The 26198-nt window shown below is 39.7% G+C and overlaps 1 protein-coding gene across 10 annotated transcripts in view; it reads right to left on the bottom strand.

The window, feature by feature from the left end:
• LOC123973326 (bromodomain adjacent to zinc finger domain protein 2B-like) overlaps positions 1-26198 on the bottom strand; it is a 53092-nt gene that overhangs the window by 14245 nt on the left and 12649 nt on the right. For 6 of the 10 annotated variants that reach the window (XM_046053260.1, XM_046053257.1, XM_046053256.1 and 3 more), the window contains 15 exons: positions 11111-11272; positions 8956-9141; positions 8113-8244; positions 7745-7917; positions 7420-7614; positions 6580-7137; positions 5229-5835; positions 4755-5033; positions 3673-3733; positions 2327-2435; positions 2148-2249; positions 1397-1607; positions 906-998; positions 760-821; positions 420-485 (listed from right to left, as the gene is read on the bottom strand). In XM_046053260.1, the coding sequence (XP_045909216.1) occupies positions 420-485; positions 760-821; positions 906-998; positions 1397-1607; positions 2148-2249; positions 2327-2435; positions 3673-3733; positions 4755-5033; positions 5229-5835; positions 6580-7137; positions 7420-7614; positions 7745-7917; positions 8113-8244; positions 8956-9141; positions 11111-11270 (2994 nt within the window). In that variant the 5' untranslated portion in view covers positions 11271-11272. The remainder of the gene's footprint in view (positions 1-419; positions 486-759; positions 822-905; positions 999-1396; positions 1608-2147; positions 2250-2326; positions 2436-3672; positions 3734-4754; positions 5034-5228; positions 5836-6579; positions 7138-7419; positions 7615-7744; positions 7918-8112; positions 8245-8955; positions 9142-11110; positions 11273-26198) is intronic. The other 4 variants (XM_046053259.1, XM_046053258.1, XM_046053252.1 and 1 more) reach the window with 2 other exon arrangements.

Raw genomic sequence — 26198 nt, forward strand, 5'->3', positions numbered from 1 at the left:
AGAATAAATTAAGCAAAATTTCTATCAGTAATTATGGCCCTACAAAATCCTGTTATGAGCCGCTTGCCAAGCGTGTCAACTGAAATTTGATTTATAAAAAGCTAAAATACTTCACAGCTTCTATTAGTGAGGGAATGCTAAATAGGTATTTCACCTAGCCATGGTAAACTCTGGGCCACCTCTTACTTAATGAAATACTGTATTTTGTATTAAGCTCCATCACGGTCTGAGGAGATTTTCATATTCAATGGCACTTTTGCAAAAAACCAATTAAGCATTAGTCACATGTACTCACTAGATGTGACGAAAAGTGGGGCCACATAATTTAGGAATAGCCTTTGGTTGGGTTTTTTAAAAATCCTATCAACAGCAGAAAGGAAGTGTTTTAGAATGTTTCTGCAATAACTTTCAGGACGAACCTCGAGAATTTGCTGTGCACGGAGTTCTTTCTCCATACGAATTTGCTGAATGCGCTTGATCTTCTCCTGGTAAAAGGATGAGGGCAAGATCAAATAAATTAACTGTTAAGTCATGCATGTTATAGAGTGGCGGGGGTGGGGTGAAGAAGTACAGTGGGTCTATGCAGATGAGGAAGGTGCAGCATTTTGAAGGATGGCAACTTCCTTGTAGAATTTTCAAAAGCAGTTATGTGCTTTAAACCTTTTCACCTTGGAGCACACAAACCCTGAATATGAACAGAGCAGCTGCAGACAGTTTTGCACAGAAAATTAAACAATGCACGCAAGGAATAATCCTTACTTGCTGTTTAAGAATCTTCATCTGCTCCCTCTTTTTCCGCCTTTCCTCTGCAGCCATTATCGCTGGAAGACACAAACAAATTAGGCTTGTGCACAGTGTAATGACGCAGTGTTAAAGAAGAGACTGACTAGACAGCAGCTGTTTACCTTGTTGCTTCTTTGCTTCCTTGGCTGCTTGCGCCATGGCCTGCTTCTCAAGTTTTCTCATCATTTTGATCTGAGCAGCCTGACGAGCTATTTCTGCAAAATGATATGTGTTACTGAAAACCCACATCCTATTGAGTTAAAAACTTTAATGATAAACTGACCCATAGATACGCTGACACTTCTCCAAATCCCTGTCAACAGCCTCCAGAGGAAGTGCCCGGAGTTTTTGCAACAAGCTACTGTTTCTATGTGCAATAGCAGCAATATGACCTATTAAGAAACCAACACTGGTGTCTCTTCCAAGATAGTTGTTACCAGATGTGATTCTAAAAGGAAGCCCTTACAGCTTGATTTTGAGGGACAAAAACATTAACCACTAATATTTTACACTAATTAAAAATAACTGTTAAAATATATAGCCAATAGTTGTTTAATAGTTTATTTACTCTTGAACAGTGAAAACTTGACAGTTTTCTAAGATGTAAACTGACCTTGAGCCTCCAGTTTGCGTAGCAGCTTGGCATCACTGACATCTTGGAAGTTATTTTCACCAATATTAAGAGGAGGAGACTTCCAGTGTCTGGTCCCAGAGCCATCACCTATCAGCTGGTGCTCAGACTTTGTGCAACGGCTGCGCCTCCCATCCATTGCTATGATACTAGGAGCAATCTCCTCCTCTGCCAGCAAGAACCACTGTAAACCCTGGGTTATTAGACGGTAGAGAAAGACAGATTGAAAACAACAAACCAAACAAAAGAACGGCTAGACTGATTATCTACTCATTGATTTCATTTATGGATTTTCATGCTGACAGGCTTAACTACTATAGCTATAGCATAGAGGCTGTGTAGGGAATACACATGAATGCTTTTTAAAAAAACAAAAAAAAACAAAAGCTGTCAGCTGATGTGGCCTGACATGACATGGGCTCCTATCAGCTGATGCATTATAACTGTGAGCTGAGCTCGACTTTGTTGCCTGCCTGAGCTAATGCTATGCTCGATATGTGGTATCAGTGCAATGTCACCAATTACAAACTGCAGCTGAGGTGGGCGCAGATCACATGACTACGGATTGAAATACATATTATATACTATTTTACTTTTCCAATTGTGCAGAACATCCTACAGTGAAGAAATTAAATATGAATTCAAGATAAGTAGTAAACCATGATAATAGGTCATGGGATAGTTAGGGAGGTTATGGGAGATCCTGCCTACAAAAAGATGTAGAAACATTTACCTCTGGTCCTTCTCTGGCTTCATAGAAGTCACCAACTTTAATTTTTGTACTGAAACTGAAGTTATCTCGTGAGATTTCAGTTATTCCATTCCGGAGTAAGTACTGCAGACAAAAGAAAAATGCGCATTAATTAAAGAAATCTACTTTCCATAAAATAAAGCTACAGACTGCAGATTTACCTTCATGACATCAGGATACTGACGTAGCTTCTTCCCACATGGAGCAAAGTAAGCAACCTCTCCTTGTAGGCGACCTGCCACAGTCCTGATTCGGGTCTCTCTTTGCCACCTGAGAACAAAGAAATAGTTAATACAAAGTACATACAAGGTACCGCATAGTTAAAACACAGACAATATCATAACCACTGTGCAGTTGTATTCATTCATCATTAATATATAGTTCCCTCCTGCGTATAATAACAACAACAACAACAACAATAATATTGTCCTGGTGACAGTGTTGGGACAGATACTTATCATCCTGGCGTTCACAACAGCAAGCAAACAAGGAGATAAACTATATAAATGATGTCTGTACAGCTGAGTATTGGGTAGTCTGTGGCCTCGTCTACCTCTGACCCTTTCGGTAATCCTAAATGGCCATGGGCCAAGTGGAGAAACCCCTCAGTTCCCATGAGCTCCACTGGAGAGCAGCCATGGCTTATAGAAAAGACATGTAGGCTGTTATCCCAGACAGAGCAGGGGGCTGATATAAAGTCTTGTGGCCTCTGTTTCCTGTGAACCTGCTGATGAAAAACATCCCAAGATGAAAGGCTCTCTGATCCAAGGCTGCAGAATTTGTGGACAGGGAGCTGCTAATGTTGCATGTCTGTGCTGAGGCTGGATGCAATTAACCCATTGATGCTGAACTGCTGGGCCTCATTTCATTTCCTGCCCAATATGACCTACAGCTCAAGACTGGGGTTTTTAAGGCCCGCGACAGGAAGGCAAGGATATCTTTTGTGGTCTATTCCTACTTAGCTTTTGATGAGGACATTACTGTCCTTAAATCAGGAGCTCCAGCTGTCTCTGTGTGTGTTGTTATCTCTTTTTTTTCTTTTTTTTTTTTATAAACAGCTACACTTCTTGCCTGATTTCATGTTCACACATGGATCTGCCCCAACTACAGACGATAGATAAATATCTTGCTCAGCGAATAAGAGTGTTTCTTATTCATTATTTTATTTACTGGGGTGAATGTATCAACACTGAAAGATACCTGATGAATAAAGGAAGTTTTCGTAAACACAGTTAATTGTCTGTTGTATGTGGCAAACCCGGAGATATGATAATATTTGCCGTGCGTGATTATGTGTCTTACACTGCTCCACAAAGTAAAGATGACCACAGGTGACCTTTAAATAAAGGTCACTTGTCAGCGTTCAGTGAGCTGACATTTCACTATCACACCAATAAATGTATAAACACAAACAATACAGGACGTATAAGTAAGGACAAATGGAACATGCTCAGACCATCAAACCTTTGTGTTTCTTTTAACATGAAGTGCATGCACAATGTCTCACCCAAACTCAAGAGGCAACCGCAGAACTCTCTCGTCTGTTACTCTCCTCCTCTTCCCTGATCCTAGAAAACAGGAGAAATGAGTCAGCGCTTTTTGCACCTCCAGGGGGACCTGAACAAATCCTCAAACCTGCCATATTTACAGACATATCCACTACACAAAATAAGGAGGGGCATATTACTGCAAACACAAAACCTCCAACCCTGACAGACATATCTTTTATTGTGGATAGTTGTTTTGTATATTAATCAGCAAACTGTACTTCACACTACTTCACTTAAATGACTATACGAGCAGAGTCAGAATTTTTTTTCGGTACAGCATAGTAGGTTAGCTCAATTCAAGGTCAGCAACACCCTATATGCATGGACTCTTGACACATAAGAGAAGTGCAAAACACAGGGACAGAGCATATATAGTGACAAGCCTCACTGCCGCCATGACAGTTCAGTGGTTGTAGTATTGTTAGTGTTAAATATACAGTTCCTTATTTTAAAAGTTTATGTGTTTATTTTTAAGATCAAGAGTAATTCACAGCATATATCTGTGACATGATTCTTCTATTACTTCATAGCAAGACTAACTGGAACAATAAATTACTATTTTCCCATTACGGCGAGTCAGAATCCAACTGTGTTATAACGTAATATGCTCCGTGACTCATCCAGTATCATACATATAAAAGCATCTGCCTGGGTTATAAAAGCAAAAGCTGCTGGGGACCATCAAAACAATGACACAATCACATCATTTCTTCCAGAGAGTTAACTTTAACCTGGAACTATTGAGGAAATGTACATCCGTGTTTTCATGGCAAAAAAACGGTTCCTTATCCACTGAAAGTTTGGATAGTCTGAATAAGAAAAAGAAAAAGGAGGGAGGACAAAAAATCCTGGACTAACAAGACAGAGTCAGGGGAAATAAATACCATGTGGACTTTGGTCATGATCCTGCTTTGTTATTTGAGTGAGTGACACTTTCCTGAAGCCTGAATCACACATTTAAGAATCTTATTAAATTGTGAATTGAAGCTGTATTGCAGGTTGTGGATGTATGTGGTATTTCAGTAAACACACGTGTTACCTGGCAGCGTGGCAAATGTGAAGGATGGCGATAGGGTGCTGTGGTTACTCAGTGCCCCTGAGCTGGTCCCTGTGGTGGGGGTGAGTAGGCTGCCAGGTAAACTGGGAGGCTTGATGATCTGCAGGTTGAGCAGGGAGCAGTTGGCTGAGAGGTTTGAGGAGGACGCTTTAGTGAGTTTCAGAGGAGTCCTTTCTGCATCACTATCTGCTTCTGTCTCACCGCGCTCCTTCATATCATCCTCAGAGCCATCAGAGTCACTTTCCAGATTGCTCTCCGACTCTGCAGGGGATTCCGGCATGACAGAGAGAAACAGAGAGACCAAAATGATACCCTAATTAGCATTCTTCTCACAACCAAACCATACAGAGCACTGCAAATTTCTAGAATAAGCCTCACCCAACTGCTTATATCTGCAATAACATCTCATCAATGTCATTTCTTTATTAAATTAAAGAAAGGTCTGTTAAATCTAACCTGACAGGCTACTGCCAGAATCCTCATCTTCAATATCGTCTTCATCATCGTCATCTCCTAAAGAGTCTTCTGAGTCCTTGCTGCTGTTGATATCAGACTCGCTGCTTCTTACCAAGTCTACAGGTAGACAGGGTGAGTTTGTTTTATGGAGGCTCTTTCCTGCCTTCAAAGACTTGGGAGTCTTAGTCTTCCTTGGTCTGTGAGCGAGACCTGATGAGGCAGAAGATTTAAGTGGGGACGCAGAGCTGCCCGTCATCTCCTTGTTGCCAGTGCTCAAGTTGATCGGCATGGGATAGGGAGGGCTGGTGGCTGCCAGGAGGGGCTTGCTACTGGGGGTGCTGCTGTGGCTGCGGGGTTTAGTGATGAGGGCCAACGGGGCATCCTGAACTGCACCTTGGATCCCTCCGTTAGAGTGGTGTTCCAGGAACAGATTGGTGTCATTGCCGTGTGGTAGAGATCTTAAACGACTGCTCAATGTATCTGACGAATGTTTATGCGGCGTCGGCAGCGCTGAAGAGGGTGCTGAATTTTTGTGACTTTTATTCCAGTTGTGGATCTTAGGTCGCAGGGAGAAAGCTTTTTTTGCAGAGTCCTTGGAATGAAGGGGCTTCATAGATAAAAAATGAAAAGAGAAACAAAGAAAAAAAGGAAGTAATTACACAAACTGTCACTCACATTACATTGCTGTGGGCTGTGAATGAAGGAATTTAAAGGTGTAATAAGAGACAAGGACAATGAAGAGAAGGCTCAAGCCTGTCAACAACAGAAGAGAAAAAAGGCTGCTGTGGAAAATATTTTCAAATTGTTTGGCTTAGTGCCATTGTGAGACTTTAGCTGTCATCTTGTATTTGTTGCTATTGTCATCCTCTGGCAATCAAAAGCCAGTGTTTAATTCACCACCATCATATGCATTAAAAGCCTCTTGTTACAGACTGCTACATTTCCCCCCCTTCTTTTCAAAATAGTGACAATAACAGAGTCCTTTAAAAGAGACAGATTTCTCTCTCTTGATAACAAACATCCCAAAGCATAACAGAGCTAATTGCTTGTCAGTTTTATTAAGTATTCCCAGTACAGCTAAATGCATTGTCACTTTTAGTCATGTAGTGGTCAGACTCACAAGAATTCATTTTCTGTTGCCCACTGGGAACCCACTGATTTTTACTTATTTCATGACAGAAACAATGATGGACAATAAATAAAAACAGAGCTCCTTCTATCGCCAAAGAGGATGAGAAATATATTTATGTTTCATTCATTCAGTAAAATTTTTTTCTACCACAGACAGAATTCAGAAAAACAAAATTAAATCCGCTTCAGTACAGCAGTGTGACTACCAAATATAACTCACCTGTTTCAATTTAAAACAGTTCAAGCGCAATGAGCTCTCATTCGGAAGGTTCGTTGGTGGTTTGGGCAAAGAAGAGCTGGAGAGGGGCTTGGGTGAGGAGCACAGAGACAGGGGCTTCGAAGGGGAGCAGAGAGCAAGAGGTTTGGGAGAGGAGGAGACAGAGCTGTGCTTTGGTGAGGACGAATGAAAGAAGTGCTTTGGTGAGGTGGAAGGAGGTAAGTGTTTAGGCGAGCTGGAGAAGGACCTGGGGTTGGGGTTGGGTGAGGACCTGGAGGGCAGGGGAGAGGCCTCCCTGTGGGACTGTGCTCGGGGACTGTTGCCGGCTGCCGACCCTGTGGCCTGGATGACACTGATGTGCTGCTGGCCTTCATCCTCTGCAGTCCTGGAGCTCTGGAGGAAATGAGCTGCAGACTGTGGCAAACCGGTAGGATGAGAAGAAGACTGGAGGCGGTACGAGGAAGTAAACGGAGCAATGTCACAAAGACTGTCTAGAGTTGTATCTCCATCAGCAGAGAAAGGTCTCTTCTTTTTACTCTCAGAAGTGTTCTGTGTCAGCCGCTGAGTGGGAGGATGAGGGAAAACGGGGAGAAGACAGCACATCATGTCAGCTCCTACTGAGAGAGTCTCACAGTGGCAGCTCTGTCAACTAGCACATACATCCAGTTTTCCACCCACCACCAAGGCTGCGTTTGACAATCCAACTCGCATTTTTTACACAGGCACACAAAACCTTACAAAATAACTTCTTTTTAAGTTTTCATATCAAGTTCAATCTTTGCCAAGCTTTTTGCTGGATATTGCTGGACACAAACACCAGAAGTTCGATTTCGAGACGCTTACCTTAACATTCCTGTCTTTTTCTGAATCAGAGTCCTCACTGTCATTGCTCTGATCATCCTCATCTTCATCATTGTCCTCCTCCTCCATGTCATCAGGATCACTGCTGCTCTCCTCGCCATCACTGGAGCTATCTGACAATGAGCCCGATTGGCTGCCACTCATGCTGGAGATCTCTAGTGGTCTTTTGTTGGGTTTCTAAATAATAACAAAAGCCCACATTTCTTAATGAAGCAAAAAAAACAGGAGAGAGGGTGCCAGGAACAATAATAAAAATGTGAAGTGAGTTTTCATGCAGTGTAAAGTACGTGAGCAAATACAAATTGACCTTTTCTTTTGTTTTCTGAATAGTCTTCTGGTGTAGCTGGCCCAGGTCCTGGCTGCTCTTTTGACACCGACTACTGTTTGCTTTAGTTTTCTCTGTGTTTCCCTTTGTTGGAAATGAACTGGTGTTCACAGCAGAGTTCCCAGTAGGAGAAGAACCAATTACGCCTACAGAAACTGGCATTGTGCATTTCTTTAGATGGATGCTCATGAGAACAAGCAATATCAGTCAAATACAGGAGGACAATACATCTCATAATGTTAACACTGTTAGCATTTTAATGATACATGTTTTTAGGAATAAATATTGCCATAAGCTACCACAACATGTATGACTTTTAGCAGGAGCAAGCGCTTTTTTTTTCTTTTTACCCGGGGTACGTGACTGAAAGTGAACAGGATCGTTGCTCTTGAAGTTTGATGCAAATACAGGATGCAGACCCAGAAGAGGAGGGAAGAAGGCTGCTGCTCCCCTGGTATGTGCTTCAGATGGCCGCCACCAGTCTGGAGTGAGGGAGCGATAGTGTACAGTTGGGCACAAGTAGCCACTTCATCTAGAAATGCAGAGAATCTAATCTGCCAACATGTTATAAGAGCATGTTTATCAAACCTGTTGACAGCACTAATCAGTCAGCTGAAAATACAGTTTTGCATTCCAACAAGTGCATTCCACTGACTGTGATTTCATCCCTTTATATAGAGAGTTGCAAAGTTGAGAGAGATCATAGCTGCAGAGATTCACCTCATCTACTAGACATGTCAAAGTTCCCAAGAGCAGCATTCCTAGGAAACAGCATCGGCTTTCTAAAACATCCATTTATGTTGTGCTAAGTCTGACGATATCACTTGAAAAGCATACAATCGGATATCACTGAGAATTTCTTTCATTATTTTTTTACATACAAATATTGTCATAAACACTTTTAGTGGGAAGGACTGAAGAAGGATGTAAAAATCTGCAGTGAAGTTTAACATTTTACCTCCCCATTAAAATAAAGGAGAGACAAGGCAAATACAAAGATATAAATATAAGATATACAGAAGTACTATAGTCATTACTATTTGAAAAGTATACAGTGCTTCGCTAAAGATATAATCCAGGCAGACACCAAAACAATTTCCATGACAGAAAAACAATTAACTTTACAATGAACCGAATTTTCCCCCTCACCTCCATTAAGAAAATAAACAACATTTCACCTTAAGCTTCCCTACCTGGAAATGTACCAAGCTGGGAGTGAGCAGCCAAGGCAGACAAACCCAGACTTCCTAGGCCTCCGAACTCAGATCGACCCGAACTTGATGTGTAAAACCCAAAAGCTGGATGGCTGACTAAAGGAAAACCATTGGAGCTGCCAGACATATTTAAGCGTTCATCCCCTGTTATCTGGAGCAAATGGCCTGGAGAACAAAGGGCACAGTTGGAAGAATAATTAAAATATAATCAATTGATTAATATATGAATTCATCAGTTAATCATGTTATCTAGAAAGATGGTCTATCTAGATTTCCCATTTACATATACAGTACATTTACAGTGCAAAACAATGGATTTAAACATATCATGGTTCAATAATTAATTTATGAAGTCATAAACTGTTAATATCTCGATACCATTAATGTCAACTTAGGACCATATTTTATGCTTCAAAAAATGTGTACAGTAAAACTGAAGACAAAGCTGTGGATTCTGATTGATCTGTTCAAAACTGCTTCAGCAAATAAGAGACACGGCTGTCTGGTGAGTCTGAGAATTATTCATTGCAATAATCATGAATGATTCAGGGTCTGGCATCCCCATTCATATTTAGAAAATGAAAACAAACCACATTACTACTGCATTACCACTGTTTGATGTATACAATAATGACTGATAAAAAATAAATAAGTAAGAAAATGAACAAGTAAAAAAACAAATAAGCATGGGGAAAAAGGACACCTGCTGAAAGATTAGAGACTGAGATACTGAGGCCAAGTTAAACTGCTACTTTCATAACACTTGGACTATTTCTATCAGATAAAGCAGTCCAGCCCTTTTATTATGGAATTATAAATTTCTTATATTTATGGAATTTTTTTTATATTGTTATTGAAAAAAATTACATTGTGATAATTATTGTTATTGCTTTATTGTGCAGCCCTACTAGGAGGTGCTGCATAAAATTGTTTCAACTCACCTAGTTAAACCAATTACAAAGCTTTTAAGAATATGAAAGCTTGCGTGTGATTGTATTCAAAGGGGTACCATCACTGGTTGTGTGATATCTTTCTTCTACTTCCCACAGGGGAAGGAAATCTCTTAAAAGAACTCAATATACTTCATACTCATAACAACGATGTGACTACAGAGGTGCCAGTGTGCTTTCAGTGTTCAGTCTAAAATAAATTATCTGGGAAATTTCTGTGCACGTTTGGTGTGGGGGTTTGAAAATGAATAATTTATGAAAATGTCTTCATTGTGATAGCATGACAAAACAAACCCCACTAGTTTTTTGGGGCATCTTATCATGAAAGAAAAATAAATAAATCACAAACCACGGTATGTAAATTTGCACATTATTTTGTGGTCAGGGGTAATCTGACAGCTTATGCATCACTGCTGCTCAGTGCATAATAGCTTTGACCACAATTAGTATGCAGAGAAAACAAGAGGATGTTGGCGGATGCATGCACACTGTGAGGCTGACAGACATGTCAAATCACGCAGGATAAACTGGAGCTAAAGGTTGTCAAAAGACATCCACAAGGGCGTACAAAGCTTTTTAATTGTTGGCATTCATTATTTCAACAGCCTTTCCATTGCTATCAAAATTGTCTACAACATGTTAAGACTGGGAGAAGGTGTCTTACGCTCCCTTATAGTTGCACAATTTGAATTCAATGTCCACAAAATTTAGTTGGACAGCCCCTCTAAATAGATTTGCCTCTATTTTTTCATTTTTAGACTCAAAGTCTATGTGGAAGTGTAGTTATAAAGAATAATAATGAAAAATGCAGAGTGATTGTAAAGTCAGTCAGAATGGTGCATTAATTTACATTTATTAATAGCTTGTGAATTTAAAGCTGTTTTTCTGAGTGACCATTAAGGCTATAGCAGCACTGCACACTTGAACCTTAACCTACCGAAAAACAATTTCTCATCCTCTTTCAAAATGTGGGCAGAATGCTAAAATATACAGACAAAATAACACATCAAAACAAATAACTTTGAGTCATACTTGATCTTGTGCCTCGACTGCAAATCTAAGTAGTGTGTGTGTGTGTGTGTGTGTGTGTGTGTGTGTGTGTGTGTGTGTGTGTGTGTGTGTGTGTGTGTGTGTGTGCGCGTGCGTGCGTGCGTGCGCGTGCGTGCGTGCGTGCTCTCTCATACCACAGGTGGTGAGAGGGGAGCTGCCAGCAGGGCTAAGGCCTGGTCTGCACTTGGTGGAGGGTGTCTGGGGTGGAGCAGGGGAGGAGCTGGCGGAAGTGGAGGCCACGTGAAGGGAGGACGGGGCTGATGACGGGGAGGCCAGCCTCTCTCCAAACTCCATATCTGTCCAACACAATCCAGTCAACACTTAGAGATGCAAGAGGAGAAAAGAAGGGGGCAGGAAAAGAAATAAAGAACACTCTTGCCCCCCCCCCGAAACTTAGTTTCTCTCTGACACACATCTGAACTACAGTCACAACCATACTGGATTTCAACCTCTGAAATCTGAATGGCTCAGAGTCTCTGAGATGAGCCTTTCTGAAAGCAACATGTTGCCCTCTGTTTCTACAAATAAGGCTGGCCAGTAATTCAATAGTATTGTTTATTGACTTTGAGAGGTATTGTATTGTGATGGTATGATTAGTGCTGAAATGATTTGTAGAAAAGTCAAACAACAGAAAAATAATCATCAGCTACAGCTGTTTGTCACTTATCAAGCACCAAGGCCAAACCTCTTAAATGTTACCATTTGCTGCTTTACTCTGTTGTATATTATTGTAAATTAAATCATTCATTTCTGGACTATTGTTTGGTCAAAACAAGCAATTTGAAGAGGTCACCTTTGCCTCTGGGAAAATGTGATGGGCATTTAATAGAGTAAATAGAGTTCAATCAATTAATTGTATAATAAAGTATAAACAATGTTTAGTTGCAGCCCTAAATACAACAACATTTTAACTCTTTTGCAAAAATCTGCTTTATAAATTAATAATTCCAGGTATACTGTAAATAAACAGCAATAACTTCGGAGGTCTTGTTTTACACATTTAAAGGGTTTTATCTAATGTAAAGCATAACAGTGGAACACAGGTGTGACGTGATTCACAGTCATTCATTCAGGTGCCTTAATATTCATAAATAAATAGTAGAGTGAGAGAGCGACACACACACACACACACACACACACACACACACACACACACACACACACACACACACACACACACACACACCCGTGCTGGTGACAACTCAGTCGCATCAAAAGGTTTTCACAGCTCTTTAATGTAAAATTGCTGCCATGCGCGCTGTGATCGTCTAATGACGGAGTAAGCTTTAATAGAAAATGCAATCTTCAGGAACACATTTTCATTTATCCTTCCACAATCTCTCCATAAAGTCCATACGAATGCATAAATAGAAGCTATAATCAGTGCACCATTTTGTCTGATGACTCTCAGACCACTTCCCATCACCCAAATCATGCAACAGAGATTCTAGTACTACTGTTCTCTTTTATCAGCACCGCATTTTCTTGAGTTTTCCATTATTTATGCCACTTCACATCCCACTGATCACAAAAGCCCACATTTAAAATCTTCCTTAACGCACGCTTTCCAGATTCTGTTTTTACAGCCTGCCTTTGTTATAGTGTTGTACATTACACCAACAAATTCTAGATCTCCCCGGTGATTCTCCTCCACACAGGAAAACAGGGGCAGCTGATTAATTTGAGGAGACAAAGCTAGCCTCTGAATATCAAGTATCATCCCTCACCAGCAACAGCACTGATGAGACGTAAATGACATGAAAGCTGCAGCCATGCTTCACTGGAAAGGCCACCGTTTCCTGCAGTAGTTTGAGTGGGAGATGGTGAAGAACAAAGACGCTTTCATATTTATAATGCAAAATTTAAAAAAAAAAGAAAAGAAAAAAACTGTTGGTATCATTATGACCTCGCTACATCACACCTCACATGCCATTCTAAGATATCCAATATGCTAAGGAAAATCAAAAACCTTATCTATCAATTATGAATCTGTAAAAATGAAATGAAATATTCAACATGGGGGTAAAAATTTTGGCAGAGATTAAAAGGTAAAATGTGTCACTAATAAATTCTGCACACCCCAGAATTTTAGTGTTAATTTACTTTACAGCGATATGCTGCAGATATGATCTCTTACTGGGTAATTCTTTTCTACCGCATAATTAAACTGGCATTTTCTATCAATATAAGACCCATGAAATGATGTCTGAGGTACCATTCACTTTGTATGTGACAAACTGATTTAAAGTTGACTGCATACATCAAATCTAGAATTGCAAGCAAATAAAAAATATACTACCAAAAAGCAAAACGGCTTTGTAGGGAAAGGCTGTTTTTGCATAGCTAGAAATTAAAATGGGTTAAACAAGCAATAAGCTTGAATTTATAGGTAATAAACATAAAACAACAGAGGGAGCAAGTACAGTATTCTGGGTGTTTTATAGCCTACATAAACATTTTAAATGAATTTTATGGATGTATGTACACCATCGTGAGCTAATTTATGCGTGTGAGGTGAAAGATGCACTCTCAAGCAGCGGGATGCAGGTCATATGAAAGCACATGTATGCCAATATACCAGAGATGATTTACAGAACAAATGACTCAATTGAATCAAAGTCATGTAGACATATGACTCCACAAAGATCGTCATCTCTGAGCGATATACAAACCTAGGGTGCTATAACTATTCAAATAATCAATATAAAGCAATAAAAGTGTTAACAAGTGTGATAACGCAGTGTCTGAACATTTCTTATAATGACAGCCCAACGTCTCAGAGTCCTCCTCAAATGTGACTGAGTGAAAGCATATTCACCTTTACCTCACTCAAGGTAATGAGTAGCTGGAGCCTATCCCAGCATGCATTTGTACATAGGGCAGAAGGTAGGGAGATCAGATTGCCAGTGCATCACAGGTATAACAGCACACTCAAACCAACAATTATTTTCAAATCAATCAACTTATGACTGCATACCTACAGTGCAAAAGCACAGTTTCGACCTAACTGTGACTGTAAACTAACTAAAATTATATTTGTTGATAGTCTAATGAAAACTGACAAACTTTCTGTCTTTGTATTTACTCTTTCCAGCTGTGTCTTTGTGTGTGTGTCTTTGTGTGTGTGTGTGTCTTTGTGTGTGTGTGTGTGTCTTTTGTGTGTGTGTGTGTGTGAGATGAAGCTGTACATATTTCACATAGCGTGGTTACTTTTTTTTTTGCACGGAAGCATTTGTTTCCCCATTGTGTCTTGCTCCTTGTCCATGTTATCTTCTTTCACAATAACAGATGGCTGACGCTAACAATGATAAGCCAGTAACAGAGTCAGCAGCATGGATCAGCAGTATGGTCTTCTCAGCGAATGGAAGGTACAGGCAAGAGACAGAAAGAGGTAGTGTATCAGAGTGTCTTGACACTGTTCTACGATAGAGAACGGCATCACTCAAAAAGGTCCTTTCTCTGCTCTCCACCAATCTGTGTAAAAATAAAGACTACATGAGTGGAAAAAAAGAAAAGACAATAAATGTCAAGTTCTGGCATTCCTGGTGGCCTACTAATTAGCATTACATCAGAATGCTAAATCCACCTCCTAAGACATTAACATCTCCCCGACTGATGCTATACACAGTTGCTTTGACACCAGCTGCAGTCTCCCAAACCTCCCAAATCACTGCTGGTGTCGATCATCCCACTAAACACAATCAACTCCTTCTGCTACGATGGAAAAATAGCAACGCCACTCAATGTTTGGCCTCAGTGATTTTCTGGATGGGAGGAAACAAAGGGATGTAAAAAGCACAGAGACTGAAACCTTCCCAGTGGTTGACAGCAGTAAAGCAAAAAAAGAAAAGAAAAGAAAGCCATTCACTCCCCCACTTGCTGTTCTCTCTTTGAGGTCACCCAGCAGACCAGCTGAAATGAAGTCAATTATTTGTGAAGCTCTCCCCCCCCAACCCCAGAACCCATTTGTGTGTGCACAAGATGTGCAGGATGAGAGCTCACTGTGGGGCAGCATGGTCAAAGAATGACAGAAATTGAGTGTGCGGGGTCGCTGTGGCTAGGTGCATAACAAGTTCAGTGGCACACCCACAGTTCAGTCGAAATACCATGCTCCTATGAGTTTCAATCACTTCTTCATTCTGCCCGTGTCTTCTGATGACATGTTATTGTTCTTGGCCATGACTCCTACTCTACCTGGAAAGTGATGAAGTGTTCTGTCTGCCCCATCCCACCAGCTAAGGAAGGAAACTGACCTGCATCAGTGGCAAAACTATAGTAACACATGGCATTACTCAGAGTCAGACAGAACGGGGATTTCAAGGCCAAGTAATGATGCATTATGTGTGCTCTAACACATTTTCTTTTAAGTATCTTCAAAAGGAAACTAGCACACTTTGTGTTAATTAGGTCAGTGACAATACAAAGTAGGTAACATTTACAATGTTTTCAGGTTGTTGAGAAAGTTACATTTGAGTTTTGCATACAAACACAGGCAAAGCAACTATTACTAGTACAGAAATCGTTTTATCAACAGAAAATTAGCATTAGCGGGAACACATTGTCTTTTCAATTGATTGTGTTCAAGTAACCCAAGAATACTGTCATGAGAGAGGAGCTTTACAGAGTGATTAAAAAAGGAAAACATGTCATAAGTTTGCAACACAATCAATACTCTGCCTTAAAGGCTGGTTTACCGTTCATCTCAGGTTTGCTCTTTGCAGCGAGGCCCCTTTATGACCATGCTGGAAACAATATGCTTTCCAGAGGTTGTGTTCGTGTGTGTGGGCTGGATGGATGTCATCAAGGATGGAAAAGTTCAGATGACGCTACTGGATTGAAGGTATAAATAATGAGTGCATGGAGCGACTGAACCCTGACTATTACGGTTGGGCGGCAGATGGCAGAGTAGTGTTAGTTGCACTGGAGAGTCTCTGGGGTGCAGTGACACTGATATTGGGGAGTTCCACAGTCACTAAATGTGATCTATAGCAAAGCTTGCCCTAGTGTTGCTAAACACCTTCAAACACCATCTCTTCAGTGATTTGCCCGTCTCAGTGTAATCACATCTTTGACCTCCTATGCAAGAACGCACACAAGATCCAGCAAAGAGATCCACCTGTGCGCATACTGCCAGGATAATAATCCATTTTTACTCTTGAGAATTACCAGCTAAACAAAAAGTGTAGGCATGCTGTTATCATTCTTCTGGGCACATCCACCTTTTAGAGAGACCTTCACGCCATCAAATTATTTTCTGTTTGTATCGAGTACTTCAAACAAGTATTGAATGCTGCCGTGAATATAGTGGAAAGGCTGGTAGTTAAGGAGGCAAACAGACAAATGGACTCTGATGAATGATGTGAGGCCTCAGTATGACAAATGTTTCAAGAAATGCATTTGTCCTTCACAGCAGTGTTAGCACAGTTTGCATTGTGCATGTGGATCATTTTCATGAAGAGTGATCTGGGGGTGGTACGTGGCGCCTGGAAACAGGAGTCCCACATGTTCTGCCCAGACTGACATCCATCATGAACACGTTCTTAGAGCTCCTGCCTACTGCTGCCCCATCAGCAGCAAGCTTTAGCCATAAATTGTGTAGCTCGGCCTGCAGTTTTTAATTAGACACATACAGAGAAGGAGGAAGAGAGGAGGTAGGGAGCAAGAAAAGGACAAGTAATTTCATGCGTCTCCCAATCAGCTGCTATTAATCTGTTGTTGGCTTAGAAAATGCAGGTGGAGAATGGCATCCCTGCATGACATTTCCATTGTTAATGTGTTGCTAAAGCAATACATTTTCTAGCAGAATGCTAGACCTTATATAAATGAACCCTTAACTGTAAAAATGAGAGCTATACTCATGGCCCAATACACAGCTGTTGGCTAGTATTGACAGTGTTTTCTAAAAGGGAGGAGGTGGAAAGGCAAGCAGACACTTGTTAAAGATAGTCACATGTACACCATATTATTATCATTACACAACTTCCCATTACACCACCCTTGTTAACTCCTGTGTCATTTGTTCACAATCATTTGCTGAAGGCATCATTATAATGAGTATTTGTTTCTGATAAGGAAAAGCTATTGCTCAATGGGGCATAAAATGATGATAGTAAATGTGTGACTATGTGAAATTTTTGCCCCCCAAAAAGACATAATAGTTATGTGTTTACTTAGTCCAGACTTCACACTTTCCATTTGTTAAAATACTTTCTGGCACAAACAAAGTGCTCATAATAAAAAATTGCAACTTCAATTTATTCACAGAAAGCAAGGTGGTAACACAGTTGGGCTGTGACACAAATTATATAAAAATTCAGCTGAATACCTCAGTTTAATATTATTTTAAAAAACTGCTTCAATATAAATCAGGTGCATCTGACAGGAAGCATAGCTACAAATTAAACATGACAGAAGAATGATGTGCAAATGTTATCTGTTGTTCTGCAGAGTAAAAGACACCTTCTGCTATTTTAGATTCAACTGTAAAAGACGACAAAGACATCATCTTGACATTATGATCATTGCTTATTTGCTTGTTAGACAAACAAGCTGTGATAAGGCCGTTTGATGGATTATGCCACAAATGCTGCCAAAAATGTGCCTGTCGTATGTTATCAATCAAGTATCTTAGTTGTCTGTAGGTGGAAGGTGGTGTGGTCAAGTCTGATGGTATGATTCTGGCTATGTAGCATGGCTATGAGAAAATAGGTTCCTTCAGTCTTTAAGGCTTAAAACTGCAATGTCAACAACAACCTTGTGCTTTAGATGATCAAAGAAATATGACAAAATTATGTGTGGGAAAACACAGGGCTTAACAAGGCTTTTAACCCATTTTTCCCCACTGTCAACATCCAAGATAAAATAAAAAGGTAGCCAAGATCAAGGTAAACATGGCTATTACGGCCATTTCATTCCCAGCTCCTCTCTCTCACTTTCCAAAGAGCACAACATAAATCACATGGCAACCGTAATGGGAAGTGGGACTGTGGTGTGCCAAATGAAGCAATAAAACAGATCCCAAGTGTCCCTTTCAAAGCATTAGTCACACAGTGTCCATATGTCCACTGCTTTATTGAAGCAAACAATGCTGGTTACAGTCAAACAGACACCTGTGCACACACCGAATGTCCTAAACGAAGGTCAGTAATATAGAAAAAGTGAGATTATCAAGAATTTTAACCTCATAATTTGGCACTGCACCCTTAAAGCTAGATAATGCCAAAGACTGCCAAAAGGGAAACACACTTTTCAATAGCTGCACCAGCCTCCTAAAGGACATACATGACACATCTCATCTCTACACCAGTCATTTTGATGTGGAGAACCATGGGACTATAATCCCATAACAAATTCTTGGAACACAAAGAAACACAGTACTGAGCAATCATAATTGAGACAACATGTAAGATGATACACTGATAGAAGACCATTCTTAGGCCCTGCAGTGAGGTCTGCACAGTCAAAGATACAGCTGCACTCCTGTTGTTCTTAGTCACGGACGTTTTGCAATTACTGAACTGCCAGCTGCCCAGCTTCACCTACAGTATTTTGTCTTAACATCATTGAGAGCGGTCAGTGATGATTTCTACAATCTGCTAGTGTGTTGTGAGTAGCTGAGCTAAGCACACACTGTCAGCCATTAGGGCCTAAGCGTTAATAAATAAACTATTCTCCACATACAACATTCCCCTGCTAGTTGTTTTGCAGAACACAAGGCTGATATTCACTTTTACATTATATGTCAATCAAACCCTTGTCAGTGTACATGACATTGAAAATACATAATGAAAGGCAATAAATTTAGCCTGTAGAGAAAAAAGGGAAATAAACACACTTAAAATTGTGTACTTTTATAGATTACACCTGTAGACAAGCTCTCACTGTATGTCAGGTTTTTCAGGCAGCCATTTGGAAGCCATTCACTGTGAAAAAGAAACAATTACCTCCTCAATGTGCACAATGCAACAGAGTTGTCCACACCACAGCTTCAATTCTCCATTTGTTAAGTTTGGAAATTAAATTCAATGCAAAGGGTAGCAAAAAGGAAATGAGTTGAGACACTACAAAGAATTCCATTTGGAGCAAATACACCGGAAAAAATGTAAACAGTGTGGTTTTCAAAGATATATTCCTAATTTCACAGTTCATAACATAGTATCTAAACATTAAAAGTGAGCAGGGATAATATTTTAGGACTTGGGGACACTATTTGGTTCAGTAACAAAATGAGGGAGTGCATCTTTAAACATTATTTTAGACCACATAAGCCAGTGAAATATTGAACCGATTCCCCAAATGTGAGAAATTTGCATAATAATCAAAAGAGGAGATACTACTTATGAAATGTCTCTATCACCATTGCCGGCAGCAGAACAACATGCAGCATAAAAGGATTAATAATTCCTGCCTGGATAGAGCTGCCTTTAAAAACACAGGTCTGACTGGAACAGCCTGATTAAAAATTGCAAGCATATGCAAAAAAAGACTGAATGCTCTAAATTATTTTTATTTTTCTAAAACAACAATCTATAAAACAACATTTGTGGACCATTTTTAAAGTCGACTGTAACATTATTGTAGTATTCTGAAATCCTTATCAGTGTATAGAAACAATACTATTTCTGAACAACAACATTTTCTAATCCTATGGTTAAAGGCTGTCTTCTGCTTTACTCTTGTTTCAGATTGGTCGTACTTACTATAGAGACGCGAATGAGCATGTAAATTGAATTTGTCCTTTAAACTTTTATTAGGGTAGATTTTAGATATTTCCATTATCGTTATACTTGACGATGTTTTTCTCAATCGGTTAATTGTTAAATCACAAGCAAAACAAAAGTGGCTTTGACTCTGGGACTGTAGCAAATGATGAAATGCTGCGAGTTCAATGTATGCTTGCCAAGTTTTGTTTTTCCTCAAATGTACAGTAAAATAAAACCACTAAGGCAATTGCAAAAAACTTGCTCAGTTCCCTATGATAAAGCCGACTTCTACATTTCCTGTTACACTGTAGCAACCTTATACTTGACAAACCAGAAAAAAAGGGGAACAATCAAAGAAAAACACTGTATTATGTACATGTACGTAGTTGAAAATGAGAACAGTTTATGATTAATGAAATTTGAGTTAAGTCCAATTGAATGATATTTTTGGCATTGATGCATATTTTAGGGTAAAGATGGGTGTGAAGTAAATTCAAAAATATTGACCCACTTTCACGCATCCACTTTATTTCAAAATGCTCTGGCAACTCTGCATGTCACTGTCAAAATAAAACACTGTTATCTATGCAGAGGCTACACAAGAGCCACAGACTGAACAATTTGGCACAAAGACAGTCCCTGTTGACATTCTGCTTCTGTTAGTCATTAAATCAAAGGTTATCAGAGACTGAAGTGTCAAAGGCAAATATCTAACATTTTTGCCATCCAGAGTTCTTTGTTCTTGGCACCAGGACGTAACAGTGTTGCACATCGTAATTTTAGGAAAGTAATAGGTGAAGGTTATAAAATTAAATAGGGCTTTTTATTATTTAAATGCTAATTCCTATGAGGAAAAATGCAGGAGAATAGCTTTGAGATGAGGAAGAAGGAGAAAAAAATAAAAATCTTATTTTAATAGTGCTCAAAAACACCTGAAATTCATTGGAGAGTTAATACTAAGCGCACGGTAGATGCAGCTGTGGCTTCAATAGATGTGGGAGAGTCACTTGGGATACTCATCAGACTATTTTTATTTTGATGAATGTGTGGGGAAAATAACTAATTTCCTGTCTGCCTCTGAGCCATCTTCACAAAAAAAGCTTCATCTCTGCTGCTCAATGAATATTTCCATCACCTGCTTACACTACTTCAGCCACTGTGTACTCTACAGCAGTGATTCCCAACCAGGGGTACAAGTAAGATTACAACTGTGTGTAGTTATTGTCAAAATAACCTAATAACTATGGCAGTTAGTAGGTTGCCTCAGTTTTCCACCAACCTGAGTCGATGTAAGTGTATAAAGACATGCGGAAATAAGACAAATGTTACAATGCTGTAAATGGTTGAAACAATCCGTTTCTGCCACTCCAAATGCAAATTTGGGCAAAAATGCCATAAAGCCATCCCATCTATCAAAGGGTATGATTAAGGTTTGGTTGGGCCCATCTGATAGGGTAAGCCAGGCAAAAAAGGTTCGGAACCACTGCTCTACAGTATCAATGACTATAAAAAGGTACTGAACACCACCGACCATTAATGTAACCATGATAATAAGTGGACATTTTCATGGATACGAAATAATATAATACCTGAGACCACTTTGGTTACAAACACGGCCAGAGTTTGGGCTACAGGTGCTTCATTTCTAAAATTAAATCAGAGGTAAATTGGAACATGACAGGGAATAGCCACATTTTGTGATAACTGTGCAAATAGACATGGTGGGCATTAAAACTGCTGAGAAAGCTAGCTTTCAATGTGTGAAAATGTGAACTGCAAAAGCAGCACTTCCCCCAGAACAAAATCCCAAAGTGGTACTGAAGCTGTTGTGAGAAAAGGGAGCCAATGGCACACATTTACATATTTAAACCCAAACAAGGTAAATTCAGCCAAATGTAGCAGTGGCTGCAGACACAGAGCAGTCCCTCTAGTTCTTTAGATTTTGACTTGGGAATCCCTGTAATTTGCAGACCACTCACTACTAATCTATGGATATTACATAGACTTCACAAAGACACACACACACACACACAAACTAAACTTTGAGAGTTTAATAAAAGTGTGATTATAAAATCAACTTTCCCAGGGAACTGAAGAACTTTTAGCACATTTTGAACACAAAACCTAGTTCCAGTTGTATTTTGTAGGCCACAGTTCCTGGCCCCAAAAAGTCCCTGCTCTTGAGCAAGCACTCTCTGATAGGACAGGAGTAATAAGGGTTGGGTTTAAATGAAATGACACAAACCACAAAACTACGTACAAAGACTGAGGTCACAGTATTACTGACTAGGGTTAGGAATTTTATACTTTCCATGTGGTGTTGTATTAAAGCAGAAAAATAACTAGAAATAAAAAACATTAACAAAGTGTTTAACCTTTTGGCTGTTTTTTAATCTCCCTCTGCATGTCTCCTTCCTAACATCTATGTAAACAACAGTGTATATATCTCTCAGATGAAGCTGCTGCTTTTTAATCTGTTATCAGTCTAATTTACTTCATCTTTACAGTTCTTCATATGTGGCAGAAAAACAAAAATGCACTTTTAGTTCCTGGGGCTAAGTGGTTGAAGAAGCCCAAAAGAGTCACTGGGATTCAAGAAGAGATGAAGATTGATGATAAAAGAGCTATTCATAGAAAAACAAAAAACAAGAATGCGCGAAGAATTAACCCCTGTGGCAGCAAAACCATGCAGGTGCGGTTCCAGATATAATCACCTACTAAAACACAGCAAAAAACAAAAACCACCTAATTTATTTGCATGCAGCATTTTGGTTTTTAAATTGTTTAACAGCCCTGCAGTCAGGACAATAGGAGATCAGTCTGGCTTAGGCCAAGCTAATATTGATACACATGTACTTTCACTCAAGTAAGTTTACACCTGTACGCCCAATGAGGAGCAGCATCTGTCTTTGCTAATACTGTCATTGCAGGGTAGCTGTATGAGGATAGTGTGAAACAGAAGACCGTGTACACACACAGAGCCTTAATAGAAAATTCTTCACACTGTTCCTGTTAGTGAAACTCGACAAGCGCTGCCCTCTGAAAGCTGTGTGCAGCCAGGCCTGAAAGAGGGGAGGAAAGGTGCATGGCATGGCTGCTTAATATCATCCTCCCTCCAGACAGAAAAATAACTTGCGTGTATGGGTAGCCCCATACATCACAATGGTCTCAAGAGCATAGGACGCAGACCTTCAGCAGCTACATAACATTCAATCACATGCAAATAGATGGTAGGTATTAAGTGTTACATTAGTAAGTGGCCCAAAAGTATATAACCAGCCAACCTTCAATCATATAATTGGCTAACATGGTACAGCTTTTTTCTCAAATATACCATTGACCAACCTGAACAGATAATTACCAATAAATGGCAGAAAATGCATATCTCAAGTTAATAAAATTTTTGTGCAAACTGGGCAGATTTAATCAAAATGTGACATGACATTTTATTTGTAAGAAAATAAAACTGACCTAATTCTAAAAACAAGACACAATATTTGGAATAAATGAAAACAAAATGTTGAATAAATATCAATATAATAAATAATAAGAATCTGGGGTAGGAAGACAACCTTTCACTTTTTCTGAAGGATGCCACTCAAATCCAAACATTTCCTCCTGAATATTGAGGCTCCATGAATACAATATTCACTTTACTGCAGGAGGACAGTCAATGCATAACAATGAGATCTGCTAATGAAATCAGCCATCAAGCTGAAATACATACATATTAAATGGGGGTCTCAATGTCATTTGCTTTTTGCATCATTTGTTCATTTTCTTAATTTCCCCCCAGGTTCATTCAATATTTTATTTCGACTTAGATTTGTTTACAGTTAAGAATAATGACTACATATCACGGTTTTATCCAGGGTGCCTGTGTTATCTGTGTAATGAGAAGAGCCATTACCAAATTAATATTATTTGCATAAACATTTTCACCTTAGCAAATTATTAATTTTGAGTCAAACAATGTTAATGAAAACCATTTGCTAAATTGAAGTCATGCGATACCTCTGCACTCCTGAGGAATCTCTTCCATTACCAATGTTGTTAAAAGAACTGGTGGAACTCAAATCAATTACAATAATTCTGTAACAACATGAAATAAATGGAGCTAAACAGCTGCCCCGTATTGGTTTTCTACAGGACAATCCTACATTGATTTATTCTCTACTGTGCTTAAAAGAGAAACTTGCTTGTTCACAAACTACAACTTGCTTCCTTATTATGCACAAACAACCAGTTCCATGATTACGCATGCAATCGCTCTCTAAAAAATTGACATTTAAATCCTTTTCCACTAGCTTAGTAAACAATGCAAGTGAGATAATTGATCATGTGCTAGGGGATGTCTGTGAGCGGCAGAAGGTCACTGCCCGCCAGCAAAGCTGATAGGGAAAATGGCGTTGATGCTCCCGAGCTGCCATTTTTCTTCCCTGACATAGACTCCATCTGCCACCAAGCCATTTGCAGCCTCTGAGTCAGAATATCAATGATTTCCAACCAGTTTACAACTCAGCGTTCACCTTGGTGTCACCTCCACACCCATCAGAGCGCTGACACCACAGACTCTCATACAGCCAAGTAGTGTTCATGCTGCTCAAGAACAGTAAGCAGTTTATTTGCATTGATAATATTTGAGTATTTTGAGATCTGTATTCATGCAGCTGCAAGGTGTCACAATTTCTGGTTAAAAAAAAAAAATAGTACAAATCCATCGAATCGCGGCAAAATCAAGCCTGCCAAAAATGTGAAAGATTACATACTTTGGAAGCTTCCCCCCACCCCCCTCCCCCCAACACACACTGTATTTTGTGATGCACAATGTTACTGTGAACTGATCGTCCAATGAAGACTTAATGCCAATAATAAAGAAGGAACAGCAGGCAGCTGGCCATGGCCAACCAAGAAAATTCTATTTTCCTCAATGCCATCTGCCCACTTCAGACACCCTTGCAGGCCTCCAGTCTTCCAGCACGCTTTCCAGTAGACCAGGCCTGTGTTGTCCCAAAACCCAGGCCTGCCTGACCTCTGACCCCAGAAGAGAAGCATATATAATGAATTCCACTTCACTGACAACAAACTAGCCTCTGTGACTGCAGCTGCCTAGAACACTCTCTGCTGTGCACACAAGTTGCTCCACAAACACTGCTGCCTCCAATGTGTTCCTATCTTAAATATTACATTACTCCCTTCAAACTGGCAGGCTACAGATGACCTGAGAAACCCAAACATTACATAAGGAAAACAGAGTGTGCCTGAGCATCAACCAACATACAGTATAAGTCACACTAACATGCACCACCTATGGGTTTGTTTGCTGTACATATCAGGAAGTCAGGACAGTACAGTAGTTTGGTGCGTTCTTTAAGTGGGGAGACTACACTGATGAATCAATGCAATATTTTGTTCAGTGATTCTCTTTAGTTCCACTGGATAACCACAGCATTTTGGTGCCAACTAGAATGGGTCTTTAAAGCTACAATACACTCCAAACCACAAAACCACCCAGAAAACGCTACTATTTAGCCCTTCAGATAAGCGCTATTCTACAAAACAACAGTACAAAAACTAAACTCACTAAAAGGAGTTTCTTCAGGTGCTGCTGCTTAATATTGGACCTTTGCTCTGGTCACTCTGTGTCTGCCTTCACTCAATCAGACAGACATTCTTCATTCTCCATTTAAGAGAAGCTGATAAGACAGGGGAACCATCAACCATCTCTGTGGCGTACTGCAATACCAGATATTCAAATGGGCTGATAGAGAACGTTTTGATATAGCCTTATGTCTAGACAAGGCTAACACGGAGACGGTATCTGTAGGTCCTCGTAAATTTCTCTCTTGCTTTCCAGAAGCAAAGATGTTTGCCATAAATTCTAAATTTATGATAAGTTATGCAGCAGTTTCCTTATGAGCCTTGGAGAGTTTGAAGTTGTTGTTTTATACATGTAGGTACATAACCAAGAACAATGTGCCACCTCAGTTATAATCTGAAGATTGGTCATCTGACCTGATTAATAGTTTGAGATGAGGCAGGATGTGTATATATTTAATGTAAAGATCATTAATCTCATAAGGCAACATGACATAACCAGTGGTTCTGGATTAGTACTCTACAGAAACACAATATGCACACTGCTGCTATTCTTAGAAGCTAAATGTGGCTCTGTATTCATTAACTTCTCAGAACAGTCAGCGTCAATGCAGTATCCATACAACTAATACATCTCACAGTTGCATTATTCACACGAGTCTTTGATTTACCATTGACAGAGTTCTTTCATCACTTCACTTTTCCTTCCTGCATGTATTTTAGTCCCCCTCTGGGCAGAAAAATGTGGAGAGCAGAAAGAAGAGTGGGCTCTGATATGTACCACCACATCATATACAGCCACATCAATGTGTTCACTCCTCTGGCAAAGTCACAAAATATAATCAACTCTTTAAAGCTACACTATTAACTGAAGCACATAAATATTAAAAAAAAAAAAAAAAAAAAAAAAAAAAAAAAAAAA

This window comes from Micropterus dolomieu, linkage group LG07 (assembly GCF_021292245.1).
Source record: "Micropterus dolomieu isolate WLL.071019.BEF.003 ecotype Adirondacks linkage group LG07, ASM2129224v1, whole genome shotgun sequence".
In the NCBI taxonomy this organism is placed as follows: domain Eukaryota; kingdom Metazoa; phylum Chordata; class Actinopteri; order Centrarchiformes; family Centrarchidae; genus Micropterus; species Micropterus dolomieu.